The 17139-nt window shown below is 46.7% G+C and overlaps 2 protein-coding genes across 4 annotated transcripts in view; one reads left to right on the top strand and one right to left on the bottom strand.

The window, feature by feature from the left end:
- Positions 1 to 11260, top strand: part of LPCAT3 (lysophosphatidylcholine acyltransferase 3) — a 42329-nt gene extending 31069 nt beyond the window's left edge. The window contains exons 2-13 of the mRNA NM_001261586.1: positions 4120 to 4227; positions 4880 to 4986; positions 6064 to 6157; positions 6326 to 6363; positions 6775 to 6953; positions 8370 to 8478; positions 9244 to 9330; positions 9426 to 9592; positions 10177 to 10324; positions 10397 to 10555; positions 10658 to 10786; positions 11031 to 11260. Coding sequence (NP_001248515.1) covers positions 4120 to 4227; positions 4880 to 4986; positions 6064 to 6157; positions 6326 to 6363; positions 6775 to 6953; positions 8370 to 8478; positions 9244 to 9330; positions 9426 to 9592; positions 10177 to 10324; positions 10397 to 10555; positions 10658 to 10774 — 1313 coding nt within the window. The 3' untranslated portion in view covers positions 10775 to 10786; positions 11031 to 11260. The remainder of the gene's footprint in view (positions 1 to 4119; positions 4228 to 4879; positions 4987 to 6063; positions 6158 to 6325; positions 6364 to 6774; positions 6954 to 8369; positions 8479 to 9243; positions 9331 to 9425; positions 9593 to 10176; positions 10325 to 10396; positions 10556 to 10657; positions 10787 to 11030) is intronic.
- Positions 1 to 17139, bottom strand: part of EMG1 (EMG1 N1-specific pseudouridine methyltransferase) — a 25949-nt gene extending 8810 nt beyond the window's left edge. The window contains exons 1-6 of one of the 3 annotated variants that reach the window (XR_013400629.1): positions 16884 to 17065; positions 13505 to 13606; positions 13252 to 13393; positions 12791 to 12849; positions 12563 to 12712; positions 84 to 140 (exon numbers count right to left, since the gene is read on the bottom strand). Coding sequence is in view for 2 of the 3 variants with exons in the window: in NM_001266361.2 (NP_001253290.1) it covers positions 12133 to 12246; positions 12563 to 12712; positions 12791 to 12849; positions 13252 to 13393; positions 13505 to 13606; positions 16884 to 17051 (735 nt within the window). In the remaining variant the exon portion in view is untranslated. Of the gene's footprint in view, positions 1 to 83; positions 141 to 11960; positions 12247 to 12562; positions 12713 to 12790; positions 12850 to 13251; positions 13394 to 13504; positions 13607 to 16883 lie in introns of those variants that run through there. The other 2 variants (NM_001266361.2, XM_028829035.2) reach the window with 2 other exon arrangements.

The raw sequence follows: 17139 nt of genomic DNA, 5'->3' as shown, positions 1-17139 counted from the left end.
ACAGGCTATAAGAAGTGGACACAAGAACTCAGAACTCAGGACAGTGTAGACCTTATTAGAGTCAGGCAGATAATTTCACATACCTCAGAACGTCATAAAGCGATCATGACATTACTCTGGAATAGCTATGATCCAGACACCTAGAAAATGTTAAACTAGATTCAAGTTAAAGAGGCAGAGTAGTATGTGTAGTGTTTTTTAATTTCAAGCATTCCAAATGGTTAAGGGTTTTCATGCTTATCTTTAATAAACTTAGACATCTAGAACTTATGAGTGCTCTAGATAATTATCTACTCTTTTATATTTTTATTTATACCCCATTACTTAAAAAGTAAAAATAAAGCAAAAGATTGAAGACATTGACTTTTAGTCTATATAGTATCTAGTTCCTGGCTCTAGTTCTTAGCAATATTTGCTGCTAACCTGGTGTTCTATCTCTGCCAAATTTCTGCCCGTATGAAATGTATGAGACTTGATCCTATTTTCTTGCTCATTCATCTGACTGAAAGGATCATAGACGTCTCCACCTCCCTTGAGCTAGTGATCCTATATCCCATCATCTCAGTCAGCTAGAAAATGAACCATCACATGCCACCTCCTCCCAGTTACATGCTCCATAAACAGAATACCTGGCATATAGCAGGCATTTACTAAACACTTGGTCAACGAATACATGAGCCGGTAATCCACAAGATATCGGTAGAATTAACTACAGTTGACCCTTGAACAGCACAGGACCTATGGGAGCCCACCGCTTGTACAGTCAAAAATCCTCATAAAATTTTATTTATTTATTTATTTTGAGACAGAAAAAAAAAATTGCCCAAGCTGGAGTGCAGTGGCGTGATCTCAGCTCACTGCCACCTCTGCCTCCCAGGTTCAAGCAATTCTGCCTCAGCTTCCCAAGTAGCTGGGATTACAGGTGTCTGCCACCATGCCTGACTAATTTTTGTATTTTTACTAGAGACGGGGCTTCACCATGTTGGCCAGGCTTGTCTCAAACTCCTGACCTCAGGTGATCCACCCTCCTAAGCCTCCCAAAGTAGTACAGGTGTGAGCTGCTGCACCCGGCCCACACGTATAACGTTTTGGTTTTTTGTGTTTTTTTTGAGACAGAGTCTCGCTCTGTCACCAGGCTGGAGTGCAGTGACTCAGTCTCAGCTCACTGCAACCTCCGTCTCCCGGGGTCAAGTGATTCCCCTGCCTCAGCCTCTTGAGTAGCTGGGACTACAGATGCGCACCACCATGCCCAGCTAATTTTTTGTATTTTAGTAGAGAGAGAATTTCACCATGTTAGCCAGGATGGTCTCGATCTCCTGACCTCGTGATCCGCCTGCTTCGGCCTCCCAAAGTGCTGGGATTACAGGCATGAGCCACCGCACCCGGCCACATAAAACTTTTGACTCTCCAAAAACTTAGCTACTAATAGAAGACTTACTAATAGCATAAACAAGTTAACGTGTATTTTGTATGTCATTTGTATTATATATGTATTTCTTACCATGAAGTAAACTGTAGAAAAGAAAATGTTATTAAGAAAATCATAAGCAAGAGAAAATATGTTTACTCTTCACTCAGTGGAAGTGGATCAGCATAAAGGTCTTCCTCCTCATGATCTTCAGGTTGAGCAGGCAAAGAGGAGGAGAAAGGAAGGGTTGCCATCTCAGCAGTGGCAGAGGCAGAAGGAAGTCTAAGGGGAGCCATGCTGTTCAAAATTGTGTTGATCAAGGGTCAACTATACTTGCATGAAGCTATAAATTTAATTAAGAGCCTAGCCCATTATGGGAACAGCAATAAAAAAAAAAAAAACACCAGTTTGGGAACAACAATAAAAAAAAAACACCAGTTAGCCAGGCGTGGTGGCTCACGCATGTAATCCTAGCACTTTGGGAGGCCAAGGCAGGTGGATCACCTGAGGTCAGGTGTTTGAGACCAGGCTGGCCAACATGGTGAAACACCGTCTCTACTAAAAATACAAAACTTGCTGGGCATGGTGATGGGCACCTGTAATCCCAGCTACTTGGGAGGCTGAAGCAGGAGAATCGCTTGAACCCTGGGGCCGGAGGTTGCAGTGAGCCAAGATCGTGCCATTGCACTCCAGCCTGGGTAAAGACAGCTAAACTCCATCTCAAAAAAAAACACCAGTTGGTCCTGGCACCAAGAAGATCAAATGGTGGATATGCTGTTATATGGGAAAAGTAGGACACACATCAGTACAGTTTGTTTGTTCTGAGACAGTCTTGCTCTGTCGCCCAGGCTGGAGTGCGGTGGCGCCATCTCAGCTCACTGCAAGCTCCACCTCCCGGGTTCACGCCATTCTTCTGCCTCAGCCTCCCAAGTAGCTGGGACTATAGGTGCCCACCACCACGCCCGGCTAATGGTTTTTGGGTTTTTTTTTTGTTTTTTGTGTGTGTGCTTTTTGTGTGTGTGTATTTTTAGTAGAGATGGGGTTTCACCGTGTTAGCCAGGATGGTCTCAATCTCCTGACCTCGTGATCCATTCCTCTCGCCCTCCCATAGTGCTGGGATTACAGGCATGAGCCACCACGCCCAGACTTTTTTTTTCTTTAATGTATGGAGGAATAATTACTAGAAGGACAGAAACCAACATATAATATGATTGTGCATTTACTTATTTAACAAATAATTGAGCAATTTATTTCTGTATGATACTATTCTAAGCATTTTAGAGTTAACCAAACTCACAGTAAACTGTATTGCCAATGATAAAACTGCACTTACATAATTTTAAAGCAAGAATCGCAGCAATTCATCAGGCACAGTGGCTCATGCCTGTAATCCCAACACTTTGGGAGACCAAGGCAGGAGGATTCCTTGAGCCCAGGAGTTCAAGGCCAGCCTGGGCAACATAGTGAGACCTCATGTCCACAAAAATTACAAAATAGCCAGGCATGGTGGCAAGCACCTCTGGTCCCAGCTACTCAGGAGGCTGAAGTTAGAAAATCACTTGAGCCCGGGAAGTCAAGGCTGCAGTGAGCTATGATCATGCCACTGCACTCCAGCCTGGGTGACAGAGCAAGACCCTGTCTCAAAATAAATAAAAATAAAAGCAAGAATTGCAGAAAGTATAAACCATGACCAACTCAAGAGAATAATCAATGAAAGAATAGGCAGAATGTCTTTCCAAAAAGCAGTTGGGAGATTCCCATCCTCCACATACGCACTAGTGCAGTGGGAATGTTGCCCGGCGTGGCAGCCAGACCTCTAGATAGAACACTGAAGGTGAGTCTGCAGTAAAGCCATGGAATATGCTAATTTTAGTTTAGGAATACCAAATGGTATTGACCGCTTTTAATTCAATAAGCAACCCTTGGCCGTGTATAGTCAGTTCATGACCCATCAGGAGATCCTCTGTGGTTCAGTCATGGCCTTTGGACTATACTCTGAATCGTGGCTTTAGAAGACATTTTTCCAGTATACTTAAATGAATTTTATAACTTGATTGATGCCCAGATTACAGACTGTGAGGAGTATCTCCACATATCTTGTAAGTGCTATATGCAGTCAGCAATTCCAGTATTTAGCCTGATAATTAATTTATATTTGTCCTCATAATCTGATAATACTGTGCTAGCAAGATAGATCACAAAGTGTAAATGAGTGTTTCTGGAGCATAGATGGGTACCCTCAAATCTCTGTATCTTGTTTTTTAATAGAGACGGGGTTTCGCTATGTTGCTCAGGCTGGTGTCGAACTCTTTGGCTCAAGCAATCCCCTTGCCTCAGCCTCCCAGAGTGCTGGGATTACAAGTGGGAGCCACCATGCCTAGCTTCCTTGTATCATTTTTTTTAATTCAAGTAAGAGAAAATGTCTGGCAATAGTTCATAAGCTATAATGAAACCTAGTCTTAGGACCCAGCTTTATATTGCCTCAATCAAATATTAATATCTTCAGTTCAAAATTTCCATTTACAAAAAAACTTTTGGTTCTTGGGATACTGTTATTGCCTTCTCTGTTGCCATCCATATAATGTATGTTTTTTTTTTTTTTTTTTTTTTCTCTCTCTCCCTCTGGGCTGCGTTTCATGCCAGATAAACTTCCAAACCAAATTGGGATGGCACCAGGCACAAATAACACTCTTATCTTTTTCTCCATCTAGGTTACCCCTTTGCTTTGTTTTATCGGCATTACCTTTTCTACAAGGAGAGCTACCTCATCCACCTCTACCATACCTTTACAGGCCTCTCAATTGCTTATTTTAACTTCGGTGAGTAAACTAAGTTAGTAGTGACACTGCAGTTAGAGGGAACCTGGAAGGAACAGACTTGGATGGAATTTCCTTGAGAGAATCTAATAGGTAGGGAAGTTATAATGCTCCTGCTTGCAAAGAGGGTTGTATGGACAGGAACACAGCTTAACTTTTCCTTTTTGTCTTTTGTGTACATTCCTCTGTCAGATAAAAACATTTTGAGGGTGGTTACCCTTGCCAGACCCCATCAACAAAGAATCCTCAGTTTCTGTCTGCTGTGGATGTAACTGAATGAGCCAGGCAATCTCCACTTAGATTCATTCTTCACTTCAGACATTCAAAAATACAGTAACAAGCTGGGCGTGGTGGCACTTGCCCAGGAATTCAAGGCTGCAATGAGCTATGATTGAGCTACTGCACTCAAGCCTGGACAACAGAGCAAGTCTCATCTCTAAAAAAACAAACAAAAAAAGAAAAGAAATACAATAACACCCTAATAATCTTTTTTATTTATACAACTAATTTCCATCCTCTCCTCCAAAACATGAGGTTATTCTGAAAAAAAGATCCTGATGCCAACATTTTTTCTTTATATATTATGTTGTGATTGGAAGTCTCAGGACAGGTGGGAGTGTAAAAACCAGGCTATGTTCTCTCTTCTTGCATCCAGGAAACCAGCTCTACCACTCCCTGCTATGTATTGTGCTTCAGTTCCTCATCCTTCGACTAATGGGCCGTACGATCACTGCCGTCCTCACTACCTTTTGCTTCCAGATGGTAAACGTCTTTCCCTTAGCAACTGAGGCTACAGCTGACACCAGTTCAGGGGACAGGGGTAGGCAGGAGACTGTGGTATAGAAATTAGCAGACCTAATTTCTAACCCCTCTCGCAGCACTTAGCAGTATGACTTCAGGTAGGTGGCTTATCACAGGTGTTCCATCCACAGAGTGTAATGGTAACTCTTTGCTTGCCTCAAGGAAGGGCTACCAGCTAACCCTTTGCATACTGTACCATTAGGCTCTTTGGTTTAGCCCACTATCCAGGAGGAGAGTCACTTCAAGGCAAGATAGAAAAGCAACTTAGAATGAGTCAAAGAACCTAAGCCTAGGCCAGGCACAGTGGCTCACACCTGTAATTCCAGCACCTTGGGAGACCAAGGCAGACAGATTACTTGAGCCCAGAAGTTTAAGACTAACCCGGGCAACATGGTGAAACCCCATCTCTACAAAAAAAAATATAAAAATTAGCCCTCCAGGCCGGGCGTGGTGGCTCAAGCCTGTAATCCCAGCACTTTGGGAGGCCGAGACGGGCGGATCACGAGGTCAGGAGATCGAGACCATCCTGGCTAACACGGTGAAACCCCGTCTCTACTAAAAATACAAAAAACTAGCCGGGTGAGGTGGCAGGCGCCTGTAGTCCCAGCTACTCGGGAGGCTGAGGCAGGAGAATGGCGTAAACCCGGGAGGCGGAGCTTGCAGTGAGCTGAGATCCGGCCACTGCACTCCAGCCTGGGCAACAGAGTGAGACTCCGTCTCAAAAAAAAAAAAAAAAAAAAAAAATTAGCCCTCCAGCCTGGGCAACATGGTGAAACAAAAATAATTAAAACTTAGCCGGGTGGCATGCACCTGTGGTCCCAGCATCTAAATTCTCATCTCAGTTTAGCCCTCATTTTGCCGAGAAGCCTTGAGCAACACTCTTCCCGTTATAGGTTTTCAGCACCTCCATTGGTAGGAATTTATTAAGGCTTTTAATGATGGGATGAGGAGAAAGGAAAAAGGAAAGAGAACATTGAATTTCAGAGCAGGGAGAAGAAATAGTAGTGATGCTGGAATACATACTTCTGCCTCTCCTAGGCCTACCTTCTGGCTGGATATTATTACACAGCCACCGGCAACTACGATATCAAGTGGACAATGCCACATTGTGTTCTGACTTTGAAGCTGATTGGTGAGTGATGGTCACTGCCTGCCTTCCTTACATGTAGGTACCTCCCCCATCTCGCTAAAAACTTCCTCGGCACCCCTCCGCCATACACTCCTGGCTGCACTCAGTCTACAGGCCACATCCTCAGTGTCCTCTCCCATCACCCTACCCACCCGTTCTCTCTCTGCTCAGGTTTGGCTGTTGACTACTTTGACGGAGGGAAAGATCAGGTAAGTACCCGTTCATCAGCAGAGAGGTTCAAGACTTAATGAAAGGGAAGAAAAAGGTTGTTAACAAAGACTGAACCCAAATTCCAGAGCAGAGCCTCTCCCTCATTCCCCAGCCTGTGCAATCTCCCTTTCAGATAGCACCGAGCAAGGATCAACAAACCTAATTTGCCCAGGATCCAGCTCTTGCACAAAGTCCAGAGATCAATGCCAGCAAGGCATTTGCTACAGCAGCAACAGCCAGCTATGCACACACATACGCATTTCCACAAGAAGCAACTATTTGTCATCCCCCAAAGAGAAGGCTATTTGAAGAACCCCAGTCAGTGGGGCACACGGGTGGGGAACACTCAAACTGGCTCTTGTGGGGAGATTCAAGGCTATCCTGAACCATGCATTCTCTTCTTGGCATAGAATTCCTTGTCCTCTGAGCAACAGAAATATGCCATACGGGGTGTTCCTTCCCTGCTGGAAGTTGCTGGTTTCTCCTACTTCTATGGGGCCTTCTTGGTAGGGCCCCAATTCTCAATGAATCACTACATGAAGCTGGTGCAGGGAGAGCTGACTGACATACCAGGAAAGATACCAAACAGGTAATCGCCCCTCTTGGTCCAGATGTTCATGTAGGTATTGCACTCACTCTGAAGTGACTCTTCTGAAAGCTGCATTCTCCAGCATGACCCTGGCGTAGAGACCTGTGTCATGCAGGCCCTGGACTGTTGTAATGGATACTCTGTGCCAGGAGTGGGCCCTTTTTAGTTTAGGGTTCTTCCAGCTATCCATTCTGACACTGGTACAAACATAAAAATCCACATTTATGCCACAGGATTTTGTCTGAACCAGTCACATTTCTGCCTTTAAAGCCTATTTTCACATATATATGAAATATATTTATGATTGATAGGTAGGTAGGTAGGTAGGTAGGTAGGTAGGTAGGTAGGTAGAGGCTGGGCACAGTGGTTTCACCTCTGTAATCCCAGCACTTTGAGAGGCTGAGGTGGGAGGATCGCTTGAGCCCAGGAGTTCTAGACCAGCCTGGCAACATAGACTCTGTCTCTACAAAAAAATACAAAAATTAGCAGGCATAGTGGCATGTGTCTGTAGTCTCAGCCACGTAGGAGGCCGAAGTGGGAGGACTGCTTGAGCCCAGAGGAGGTGGGTCAAGGCTGCAGTGAGCTTTGATCACACCACTGCACTCCATTCTGGGCGACATAGCCAAATCCTGTCTCAAAAATACTTATTTATCAGTAGGAAATGTAGGAGGGCACAGTGGCTCATGCCTGTAATCCCAACGCTCTGGGAGGCCAAAACAGGAGGATCACTGGAGGCCAGGAGTTCAAGCCCAGCCTGGGCAACATAGTGAGACCCCATCTCTACCAAAAAAAAATTATCCAGGCAAGGTGGTACGTGCCTATAGTCCTAGCTACTCAGGTGGCCAAGACAGGAGGATCACTTGAGCCCAAGAGTTCAAAGCCACAGTGAGCAATGACTATGCCTCTGTACTCTAGCCTGAGTGGCAGAGCAAGACCCTGTCTCTAGAAAATAAAAATTAAAAAGGTAAAAAAAAAAAGTTTTATTGCCAAAAGAATTCCTTCACTGAGAACTTGTCCATCCTGTGTTTCAGCATCAATTCAACCAAGAAATGAAGGAGCAGATTCAAAGTGGTTATTTTTATTGTCTTACCTCCACTGGGTTTTCAGTCCCAATGGAGACTGTGAAACCTGGCAAGACCTTGAGATCAGTAGCATCCCTGAGGGGTAAATACAAGACTGGTCCACTGTCTGCTGCCCTGACCTTCCCACAACTCTTAGAGGTTTGCAGTCCCCATTCCTCATAGCCAGCCATAGAAATCTTTCCCTGAAACAGGAAACACTGGGTAGCAGAGCTTCTCATCCCATTCCAGGTAGACAACCACACCCCTAAAAACTCCTCTCCATAACTGAAGGTCAGAGGGTGAAGGGAATAGTCTGTGCTCTCTATGACCAGGAACTTCACTCGTTCCTTTCCAGCACCATTCCTGCTCTCAAGCGCCTGAGTCTGGGCCTTTTCTACCTAGTGGGCTACACACTGCTCAGCCCCCACATCACAGAAGACTATCTCCTCACTGAAGACTATGACGTGAGTGTCTACTAAAGCAGCAGCAGCATGACCGCACCAGAGCTAGAAAATGGACAGGCAAGGATCCCTATAGATAGTAGAGAAGTAGGAAATATCACCTACAAATGCTCTAGATCTGTGAGTTGGTGTCAGTGCCAGCCAGGCCGGGACACATTCACTGGCCACCACTGAACGACCTTCGTGGGCACAGGGCTGTGCCAGCTGCACATTTAGCACCCCTTGCCTTCTCTAGGAGCCACTCCTAGCTTGCCTTATCACATCCACGTGACCCCTCAGAGCACAGCAGCTTCTGATTCTCCAGCCTATTTTCTTCTCTTGACTGATACATTTGGGCGCTTCTAGGGAATTCAGAAACCAAGGGAAGCGGGAAGTGCTGGCTTTTGCTCCTGCCCAACTGAAAAACTTGAAAACAGTTCAGTAATTCTGGGCAGGTTTCTCTCCTTAAATTTAAATCCAATATGGGCCCCTCCGTACTTAACATTCCAAATGCTCATTCCAAACACTTTGCCAACGAAGGCAAACAGGAGTTAAACACAATGCTGCCCTTGGGGCTCTCCAAGGGAAAGGTGAATGAATATTCTCCAGGCCCTCTGCTTCTTCCTCTCTGCCTGTGGTGAAGGCAATCAGGCCAGACTATTGGGGACATCTGGCAGCAGGCCTTAGGCAGGTATGAAGTAGCCAGCCACAAGTGTGAAAAGGAAGAGTGCTAAGAGAAACTGCCTAGTCATGCCATATCCCTAATGCACTGTGCTTTCTTCTCTCAAGAACCACCCCTTCTGGTTCCGCTGCATGTACATGCTGATCTGGGGCAAGTTTGTCCTGTACAAATACGTCACCTGTTGGCTGGTCACAGTAAGTAGAAAAGTTGAAACCGGGTCCTATTTAGACGAGCCATGGAGGCCAGTGTGGGGGGTGGCAAGAGCCCTAACTGAGCTATTCCCTCTCAGGAAGGAGTATGCATTTTGACGGGCCTGGGCTTCAATGGCTTTGAAGAAAAGGGCAAGGCAAAGTGGGATGCCTGTGCCAACATGAAGGTGTGGCTCTTTGAAACAAACCCCCGCTTCACTGGCACCATTGCCTCATTCAACATCAACACCAACGCCTGGGTGGCCCGGTGAGCTGCTGGTGGGGAGCCTGGACCCTGGTTCCTTCCTTCCACTGTCTTCCCAGATTGGAGGGCAGGGGTGTACCATGTTCACCCTTATGCGTCTTTCCCACCTGGGCAGAACCCCCTGTCACTCACACAGACTTTGATCCCCACCTATACCCCCCCAAAAAAACCATTCCTGTCATTTGAAAAAAAGGCAAGATACAAAAGTGCGTTGAGACCTGGGTGTTACTCCAGCTCTGCCAATGGACTTATGTCCTCCACTGCCCTGTTTATAAACTTGACTTGTTTGTCCCCACCACTAGAGTGTGGGCAGCTTGAGTGTCTGGTTCACCACTGATCTCGGCATCAGCACTCAGTCACTGCTGCTGAACCAAGTGACTCGTGCGCACACGGTCTCCAGCTCCGCCTTGGGTCTGCTTTCCATCTCTAAAATTAATCAGTCAGCACTGCCTCCTGTACCCTCTGGGGGCTACTCGTGGGAGCCCACCAGCACTCCACTCCAATCCTCAGGGTGAGGACCCAGAGGCAGGTGGCGGGATGCAAGGACCAGTCAGTTTGAGGGTCGCCCCACCCACCCTTTTCTCCAGCTACTTCTTCAAACGACTCAAGTTCCTTGGAAATAAAGAACTCTCTCAGGGTCTCTCGTTGCTATTCCTGGCCCTCTGGCATGGCCTGCACTCAGGATACCTGGTCTGCTTCCAGATGGAATTCCTCATTGTTATTGTGGAAAGACAGGTAGGCCTCCAGGGTGGGGGTGAAGGGGGATATGAGGGACAAGATGCTGATGAGCTCCTCCTCCCTCCCCAGGCTGCCAGGCTCATTCAACAGAGCCCCACCCTGAGCAACCTGGCCGCCATTACTGCCCTCCAGCCCTTCTACTATTTGGTGCAACAGACCATCCACTGGCTCTTCATGGGTTACTCCATGACTGCCTTCTGCCTCTTCACGTGGGATAAATGGCTTAAGGCAAGTGAAGGCCTGCTTATGAGACTGGGAGGGACTCACTGCAACCTCGGGCAGCGAGGGATACTCCATGCCTGTCTACCTCAGTGGCCTCTCTCTCCACAGGTGTATAAATCCGTCTATTTCCTTGGCCACGTCTTCTTCTTGAGCCTACTATTCATATTGCCTTATGTTCACAAAGCAATGGTGCCAAGGAAAGAGAAGTTAAAGAAGATGGAATGATCCATCTCCCTGGTAAGTGAATACAGCTAAGCTAAAACCACCACCAGGTTACAGAATAGAGCAACAGACTGGGGAAAAAAAATAGTATTAGAAATCTGGGGTGAATTCCAAGGATTAGCCTGGCTACTAAGGGACACAGTATGGGCAATGACTGCTGTGACTTACTGAGGCATGCTAGGAAACATCTGGAAGGGCTACAGACCAGGAAGTAGGGGAGTAACTAACCAGCCTTCCAATCACATGTCTTGTCTTGCAGGTGGCCTATGCAGGACTGGTGCAGAAACTACTTATCTCCCTTTTCATAGCACTCCTTTGCCCCAGAGCACAGAGAATGGAAAAGCCAGGGAGGTGGAAGATCGATGCTTCCAGTTGTGCCTCTGCTGCCAGCCAAGTCTTCATTTGGGACCAAAGGGGAAGCTTTTTTTTTGAAGAAGGAGTCTTGCTCTGTCACCCACGCTGGAATGCAGTGGCGCGATCTCAGCTCACCGCAACCTCCACCTCCCGGGTTCAAGTGATTTTCCTGCCTCAGCCTCCCAAGTAGCTGGGAATACAGGTGTGCCACCACGCCCAGCTAATTTTTGTATTTTCAGTAGAAACGGGGTTTCACCACGTTGGCCAGGCTGGTCTCGAACTCCTGACCTCAAGTGATTCGCCCGCCTCCGCCTCCCAAAGTGCTGGGATTACAGGCGTGAGCCACCATGCCTGGCCCAAAGGGGAAACTCTTGTGGGAGGAGCAGAGGAGTCCACATCTCCCCTCTGGCTCCCCCATGCACATTGCCTTATCTCTCCCCATCTAGCCAGGAATCTATTGTGTTTTTCTTCTGCCAAGTTACTATGATTGTGTATGTGCCGCTACCACCACCCCCCCCATGGGGGGGCGGAGAGGGGTGCGAGGCCCTGCCTGCTCCACTTTTTCTACCTTGGAACTGTATTAGATAAAATCACTTCTGTTTGTTCAGTTTTTCACCACCAGCATTCCTGACGGCTGTCTTTCACAGTTCTTCTCCACCCTTGCCGTGGCTGATTATCAGGGTTCTCTCCTTAGGGGCACAGGAATCTAGGAGCTAAAGCCTGCCTTCAAAGCATGGAACCAAACTGTAAACTCTGTAACCTCGTATCTGTCCCTGAAGTCCCAGGGGAACAAACAGTTTTACACCATTAGATACTTTAGGAACCCCAAAACAACCAGGTTTGCAAGAACAGTATTCATAGGATAAACAAATAGCAAATGTACAGCCTTGGCTTCCCCAAACTCCACAGTCTCAGTGCAGAAAGATCATCTTCCAGCAGTCGGCTCAGACCAGGGTCAAAGGATGCGACCTCAACAGTTTCTGGTTTCAGAACAGGTTCTACTACTGTCAAATGACCCCCCATACTTCCTCAAAGGCTGTGGTAAGTTTTGCACAGGTGAGGGCAGCAGAAAGGGGATAGTTGCTGATGGACACCATCTTCTCTGTATATTCCACACTGACCTAAGAAGAGAACAGTTTTGTCAGCCAACTCTCACTCAGTAGCTGTTTCAACCCTTCTTTAGGTCAGGAAAACTATAGCTGAGCTAGTATTTCAGCTGTGCTGTTTAATATCAAATTCCTACAAAGGATGAAGAAGGTCCTAACTGTGACTATTACAAATATGGCAGCAGTCCTCAAAGGATGTGCACTGGGGCAGGGTGTGAAACTGTCATGTGTCTTTAGCTCATTGTAAGCATTGTTAAAATGCCTACTGCTCTGGGAATTCTATACTAAGTTCAGCTCTACCAAGAACCTCAGGGTTGAGCCCAGACCTTACCTTGCCATGGGCAAAGGCCCCTACCACAAAAACAATAGGATCACTGCTGGGCACCAGCTCACGCACATCACTGACAACCGGGATGGAAAAAGAAGTGCCAACTTTCATACATCCAACTGGAAAGTGATCTGATACTGGATTCTTAATTACCTAAAGTGAAAAAGAGAAAAGTCAGCCCCAGAAACATTCCCAGAACCAACCTTCAACTAGTAGGTTTCAATACCTCACCTTCAAGAGCTTCTGGGGGCCATCAGCTGCTCGAACACTGAGCTTGTGTAAAAGTTGAACTAGAAGGGGGAAAAAGAGTTCAGAGGTAAATGGAGACTATCGTCCTTCTCTGTCCAGTCATTATCTAACAAGGAAAACCCCATAGGTAAGATGAGTTCCCTGTGTGCTCTATATCCAGACTGGACTCCTGAAATGTTAGGAACGAACAGTTGCCAAGCATATGGCTAGCTGTACAGTGATAGGTTCAGACTCCCTCTTTCACTCAGCCAGGAAGCTACTGCAAGAACAGGAGAGTGGAGTTTCCACAAACAGAAAAATAATAGGAATCCTTGTCCTGGTATTAATCATGTTGTTCTCCCATCTCCTCGCTTAAAAATCCGACATTTAGTTCTCCCTTTTCCTCTTCCTCCCTTCTTCCCTACAGACAAGTTCATTCTGAACTTTGTTCTAAGGCTTCTTACCCATGAGGCCACAAAAGCGGTCAAAGGTTCTGGGAATTCGGGTCTGGGGATTCACTTCAATCAGAACATTCTTCTGTGTATGGATATAAACCTGTAGCAAGCCAGCTCGGTTCAGGGGACTATCCATCAGCATCAGCAAACTCTGAGCCAAGCAGAAACCACGGCATGGTTAAGGCTGAAGAGAGGCAGCACTCAGCTGCCAACCCTTCCAAACAGAGGCTCAAAGGGTTGTGAGCACTGTCCCTGGAGTTACCTGGTGGGCGATGTCTGGCCGCACTTCCCCAGGGTCCCGTCCATTCTTCAACAATATAGACTTGTGCTTGTCACAGTTGAGTAGCTCGTATGTCTTCCCTACCTGAAGAACAGGGAACATGACCAAAGAACAGCATTACCTAGCCCACCACCACCAGCAGCTGCATCTGGAAACCTGTTAGGCAAATTCTCAGGCCCACCCTAGACCTACTAAACCAAAAACACAGGAGGTGGAGCCCAGCAAGCCCTTCAGGAGATTACTGTGCAGCCATATTTGCACTCCCCAGTAAATGGTCTTGGAAACAGGAGAAAGGGCACAACCTGTGACTTCACATTACCTACCAATACACTGGATTTAATTTTAAAACCTGTGGCTGTTAGGCAAGGCCAATGAGACATCCTGGAACTAGGCAGGAGTTAGTAGTTAGTGAGCAAGGCTGAATGCTTTGTTTATCACAGGAGCAGTATGTATGTACTATGCAAAACATACCATCACTACCATCAGTTTGCGTACACCAAACATGCACTAAGTGAAGAGCTGCAAATCTGAACAAGAAGAAATGTGAAAATTCTAATGATGCAGGAGGCAGCTGAATCAAAGAAAACGCAGAAGTAAAATGAAGAGGGGTTATTCCCAGTTTTAAGACTGGCATGGGGACAGGTGCAGTGGCTCAAGCCTGTAATCTCAGCACTCTAGGAGGCCAAGGAAGGCAAATCACTTAAGGTCAGGAGTTCAAGACCAGCCTGGGCAACATGGCAAAACCTCATCTCTACTAAAAATACAAAAACTAGCTGGGTGTGGTGGCATATGCCTGTAGTCTTAGCTACTTGGGAGGCTAAGGTGGGAGGATGGCTTGAGCCTGGGAGATGGAGGTTGCAGTGAGCCAAGATTGCACCACTTTACTCCAGCCTGGGTGACAGAGCAAGACCCTGTCTCAAAAAAAGAAAAAAAAAGATTGGCATGAGCAGAGGTACAGTTAGAATCAAGAAAAAGTAGCTAGGTGTGGTGGCTCATGCCTGTGATCCCAACAAGTTAGGAGGCCAAGGCGGGAGGATCACTTGAGCCCAGGAATTTGAGACCGGCCTGGGCAACACGGTGGGGCCCTGTCTCACCAAAAAAAAAAAAAAAAAAACAGGTGCAGTGGCATTTGCTGGCAGTCCCTGCTACTCAGGAGGATGAGGTGGGAGGACTGCTTGAGCCAGGGAGGTAGAGGCTGCAGTGAGCCATCACACCACTGCACTCTGTTGCCTGGGCAACAGAGCGAGACCCTGTCTCAAAAAAGAAACAAAAAAGTGGAAACGAAGAAAGGAAATTTTGAGGAAAATTGGGAGCTGGGACACTGAAGGGCAGTGATTATATATGAAGCTGCTTTGTAAACCACAAAATCCTAATGTATCGAGCACAAAGCCAAAAATCTGGAGTAAGAAGGGCAGGATGGGAATGACTGACAGACACTATCCTAACAACTCTGTGTACACTGAAAAAGACATCAGAAGTTTGATGATAAAGAAGTGGACTACATCTGTAGCAGCTAAAAGAAATAATTCCAAGTTGCAATTTGGAGTCCCAAGGAGCATTAGGGTGGTCAGTAAAAAGCCTAAAAACAAACTGTTATATACAAATACAGGTTTTGGAAGGCTAAGTTTTTTGTTTTGTTTTGTTTTGTTTTTTTTGAGACTGAGTCTGGCTCTGTCGCCCAGGCTGGAGTGCAGTGGCCGGATCTCAGCTCACTGCATGCTCCGCCTCCCGGGTTTACGCCATTCTCCGGCCTCAGCCTCCGGAGTAGCTGGGACCACAGGCCCCCGCCACCTCGCCTGGCTAGTTTTTTTGTGTTTTTTAGTAGAGACGGGGTTTCACCGTGTTAGCCAGGATGGTCTCGATCTCCTGACCTCGTGATCCGCCCGTCTCAGCCTCCCAAAGTGCTGGGATTACAGGCTTGAGCCACCGCGCCCGGCTGGAAGGCTAAGTTTTTATGTATCACTAGAATGTTTGTATATGTCTAGCAACATTCTTGAGATACATGGCTCCAAAAAGTCTGCGAAAAAAGGGATACAGATTTTGAAATTGAATAGTTGAAGTAGCAATGTCACAGAGTAAGCACAAAGAAAGAACAAATGACGAAGAACTAAGTCCATGAGACATCCTTAGTTATAGAAGAAAAAACCTTCTTGAATGAATAATAGTTTCAACCCATTAGTAGGATATAACCATGTTTTCTATTCCTTTAATAGATTACAGGTGCAGGCCAGTAATCCCAGCTACTCTGGAGGCTGAGGCAGGAGAATCGATTGAACCCGGGAGGCGGAGGCTGCAGTAAGCCAAGATCATGCCACTACACTCCAGCCTGGGAGAGACTGAGGCTCTGTTTCGCGCACACACACACACACATGCACACACAAAGTGTATTTAGAACGAAGACTAAAATCCTGGTCTGACTTCTAAACCCATGCAATTTCTCCTGGGCCTACTCATTGAATTATTTCTAAAGGGTAAGAGAAAGGAGGAAGAACATTGCCCAAGGCTTTAAGATAGAGAATTGCTGGTTCTGTTTATTACGTGTGGAGAAAGACATGAATGATAGATAAAAATGCAGACGTAAAAGTGTTAAACAATAACCTGGTCTGGACAGTGTTTCCAGGTGGATATTAGAGAGAGGTGACTATGGACACTAATGAATTGAAACATGAAGCCCTTACAAAAAGGGAGGGCAGACTAGGCTACATAACTACCTTTCTCATCCGCCCAGTAACTTGTCTTGGGATGTGGAATGATGCAACAAACGAAACTTTCCTCTCCTTAGACTACTGTATCACAGAATCCTGGTAAACCAGTTGGAAGCAAAGAGGTGAGGGCTGGAATGGCATTCAAGAAGAGCAAAAGAAAATGAGTACTACCGGCCGGGCACGGTGCCTCACGCCTGTAATCCCAGCACTTTGGGAGGCCGAGGCGGGCGGATCACTTGAGGTCAGGAGTTCGAGACCAGCCTGGCCAACATAGTGAAACCCCATCTCTACTAAAAAAAACCCAAAAAATTAGCCGGGCATGGTGGCGCGTGCCTGTAGTCCCAACGACTCCAGAGGCTGATTCAGGAGAATTGTTTGAACCCGGGAGGCAGAGGTTGCAGTGAGTCGAGATCGCGCCACTGCACTCCAGCCTGGGCGCCAGAGCGAAACGCCATCTCAAAAAAAAAAAAAAGAAAAAGAAAAATGAGCACTACCATCCCAGGATGTCAGATCAACGCACAGCCAACCAACCCATCTTCCTTCAAAAGCATCTTTCACCCCTCTCTGCCTTCTCCATCCACTCTGAGCCCCTCACCCTCATTCCACGGATCCCAGTCTATTGATTTACTACTTATCCACTTCCTGTCCCAAACTACCTTGACTGTCTCCAGACTGGCCCCTTCCAGCACCACAATAAGCCTACGGCCTCCGATCTTGTTTCCTGCCCCTAGTCGGGGCCGCTTGGGTGGCACAGCATCCCAGTCCTGTGCCTGCTCCCCACCGCTTCGTTCACGAGGCTTGAATCCACCACTGGGCGCGGCCATCTTGCAACCAGACCGGAAGTTGCGCTAACGCTCTTAAATGAGAACAGTGAGGCTTCTAATCACAAATTTCCTTCCGGCTGCCATTTTG

This window comes from Macaca mulatta, chromosome 11 (assembly GCF_049350105.2).
Source record: "Macaca mulatta isolate MMU2019108-1 chromosome 11, T2T-MMU8v2.0, whole genome shotgun sequence".
Taxonomy (NCBI): Eukaryota; Metazoa; Chordata; class Mammalia; order Primates; family Cercopithecidae; genus Macaca; species Macaca mulatta.
The sequence above is the reverse complement of the archived record's forward strand: the minus strand, read 5'-3'. Positions and strand labels throughout refer to the sequence as shown.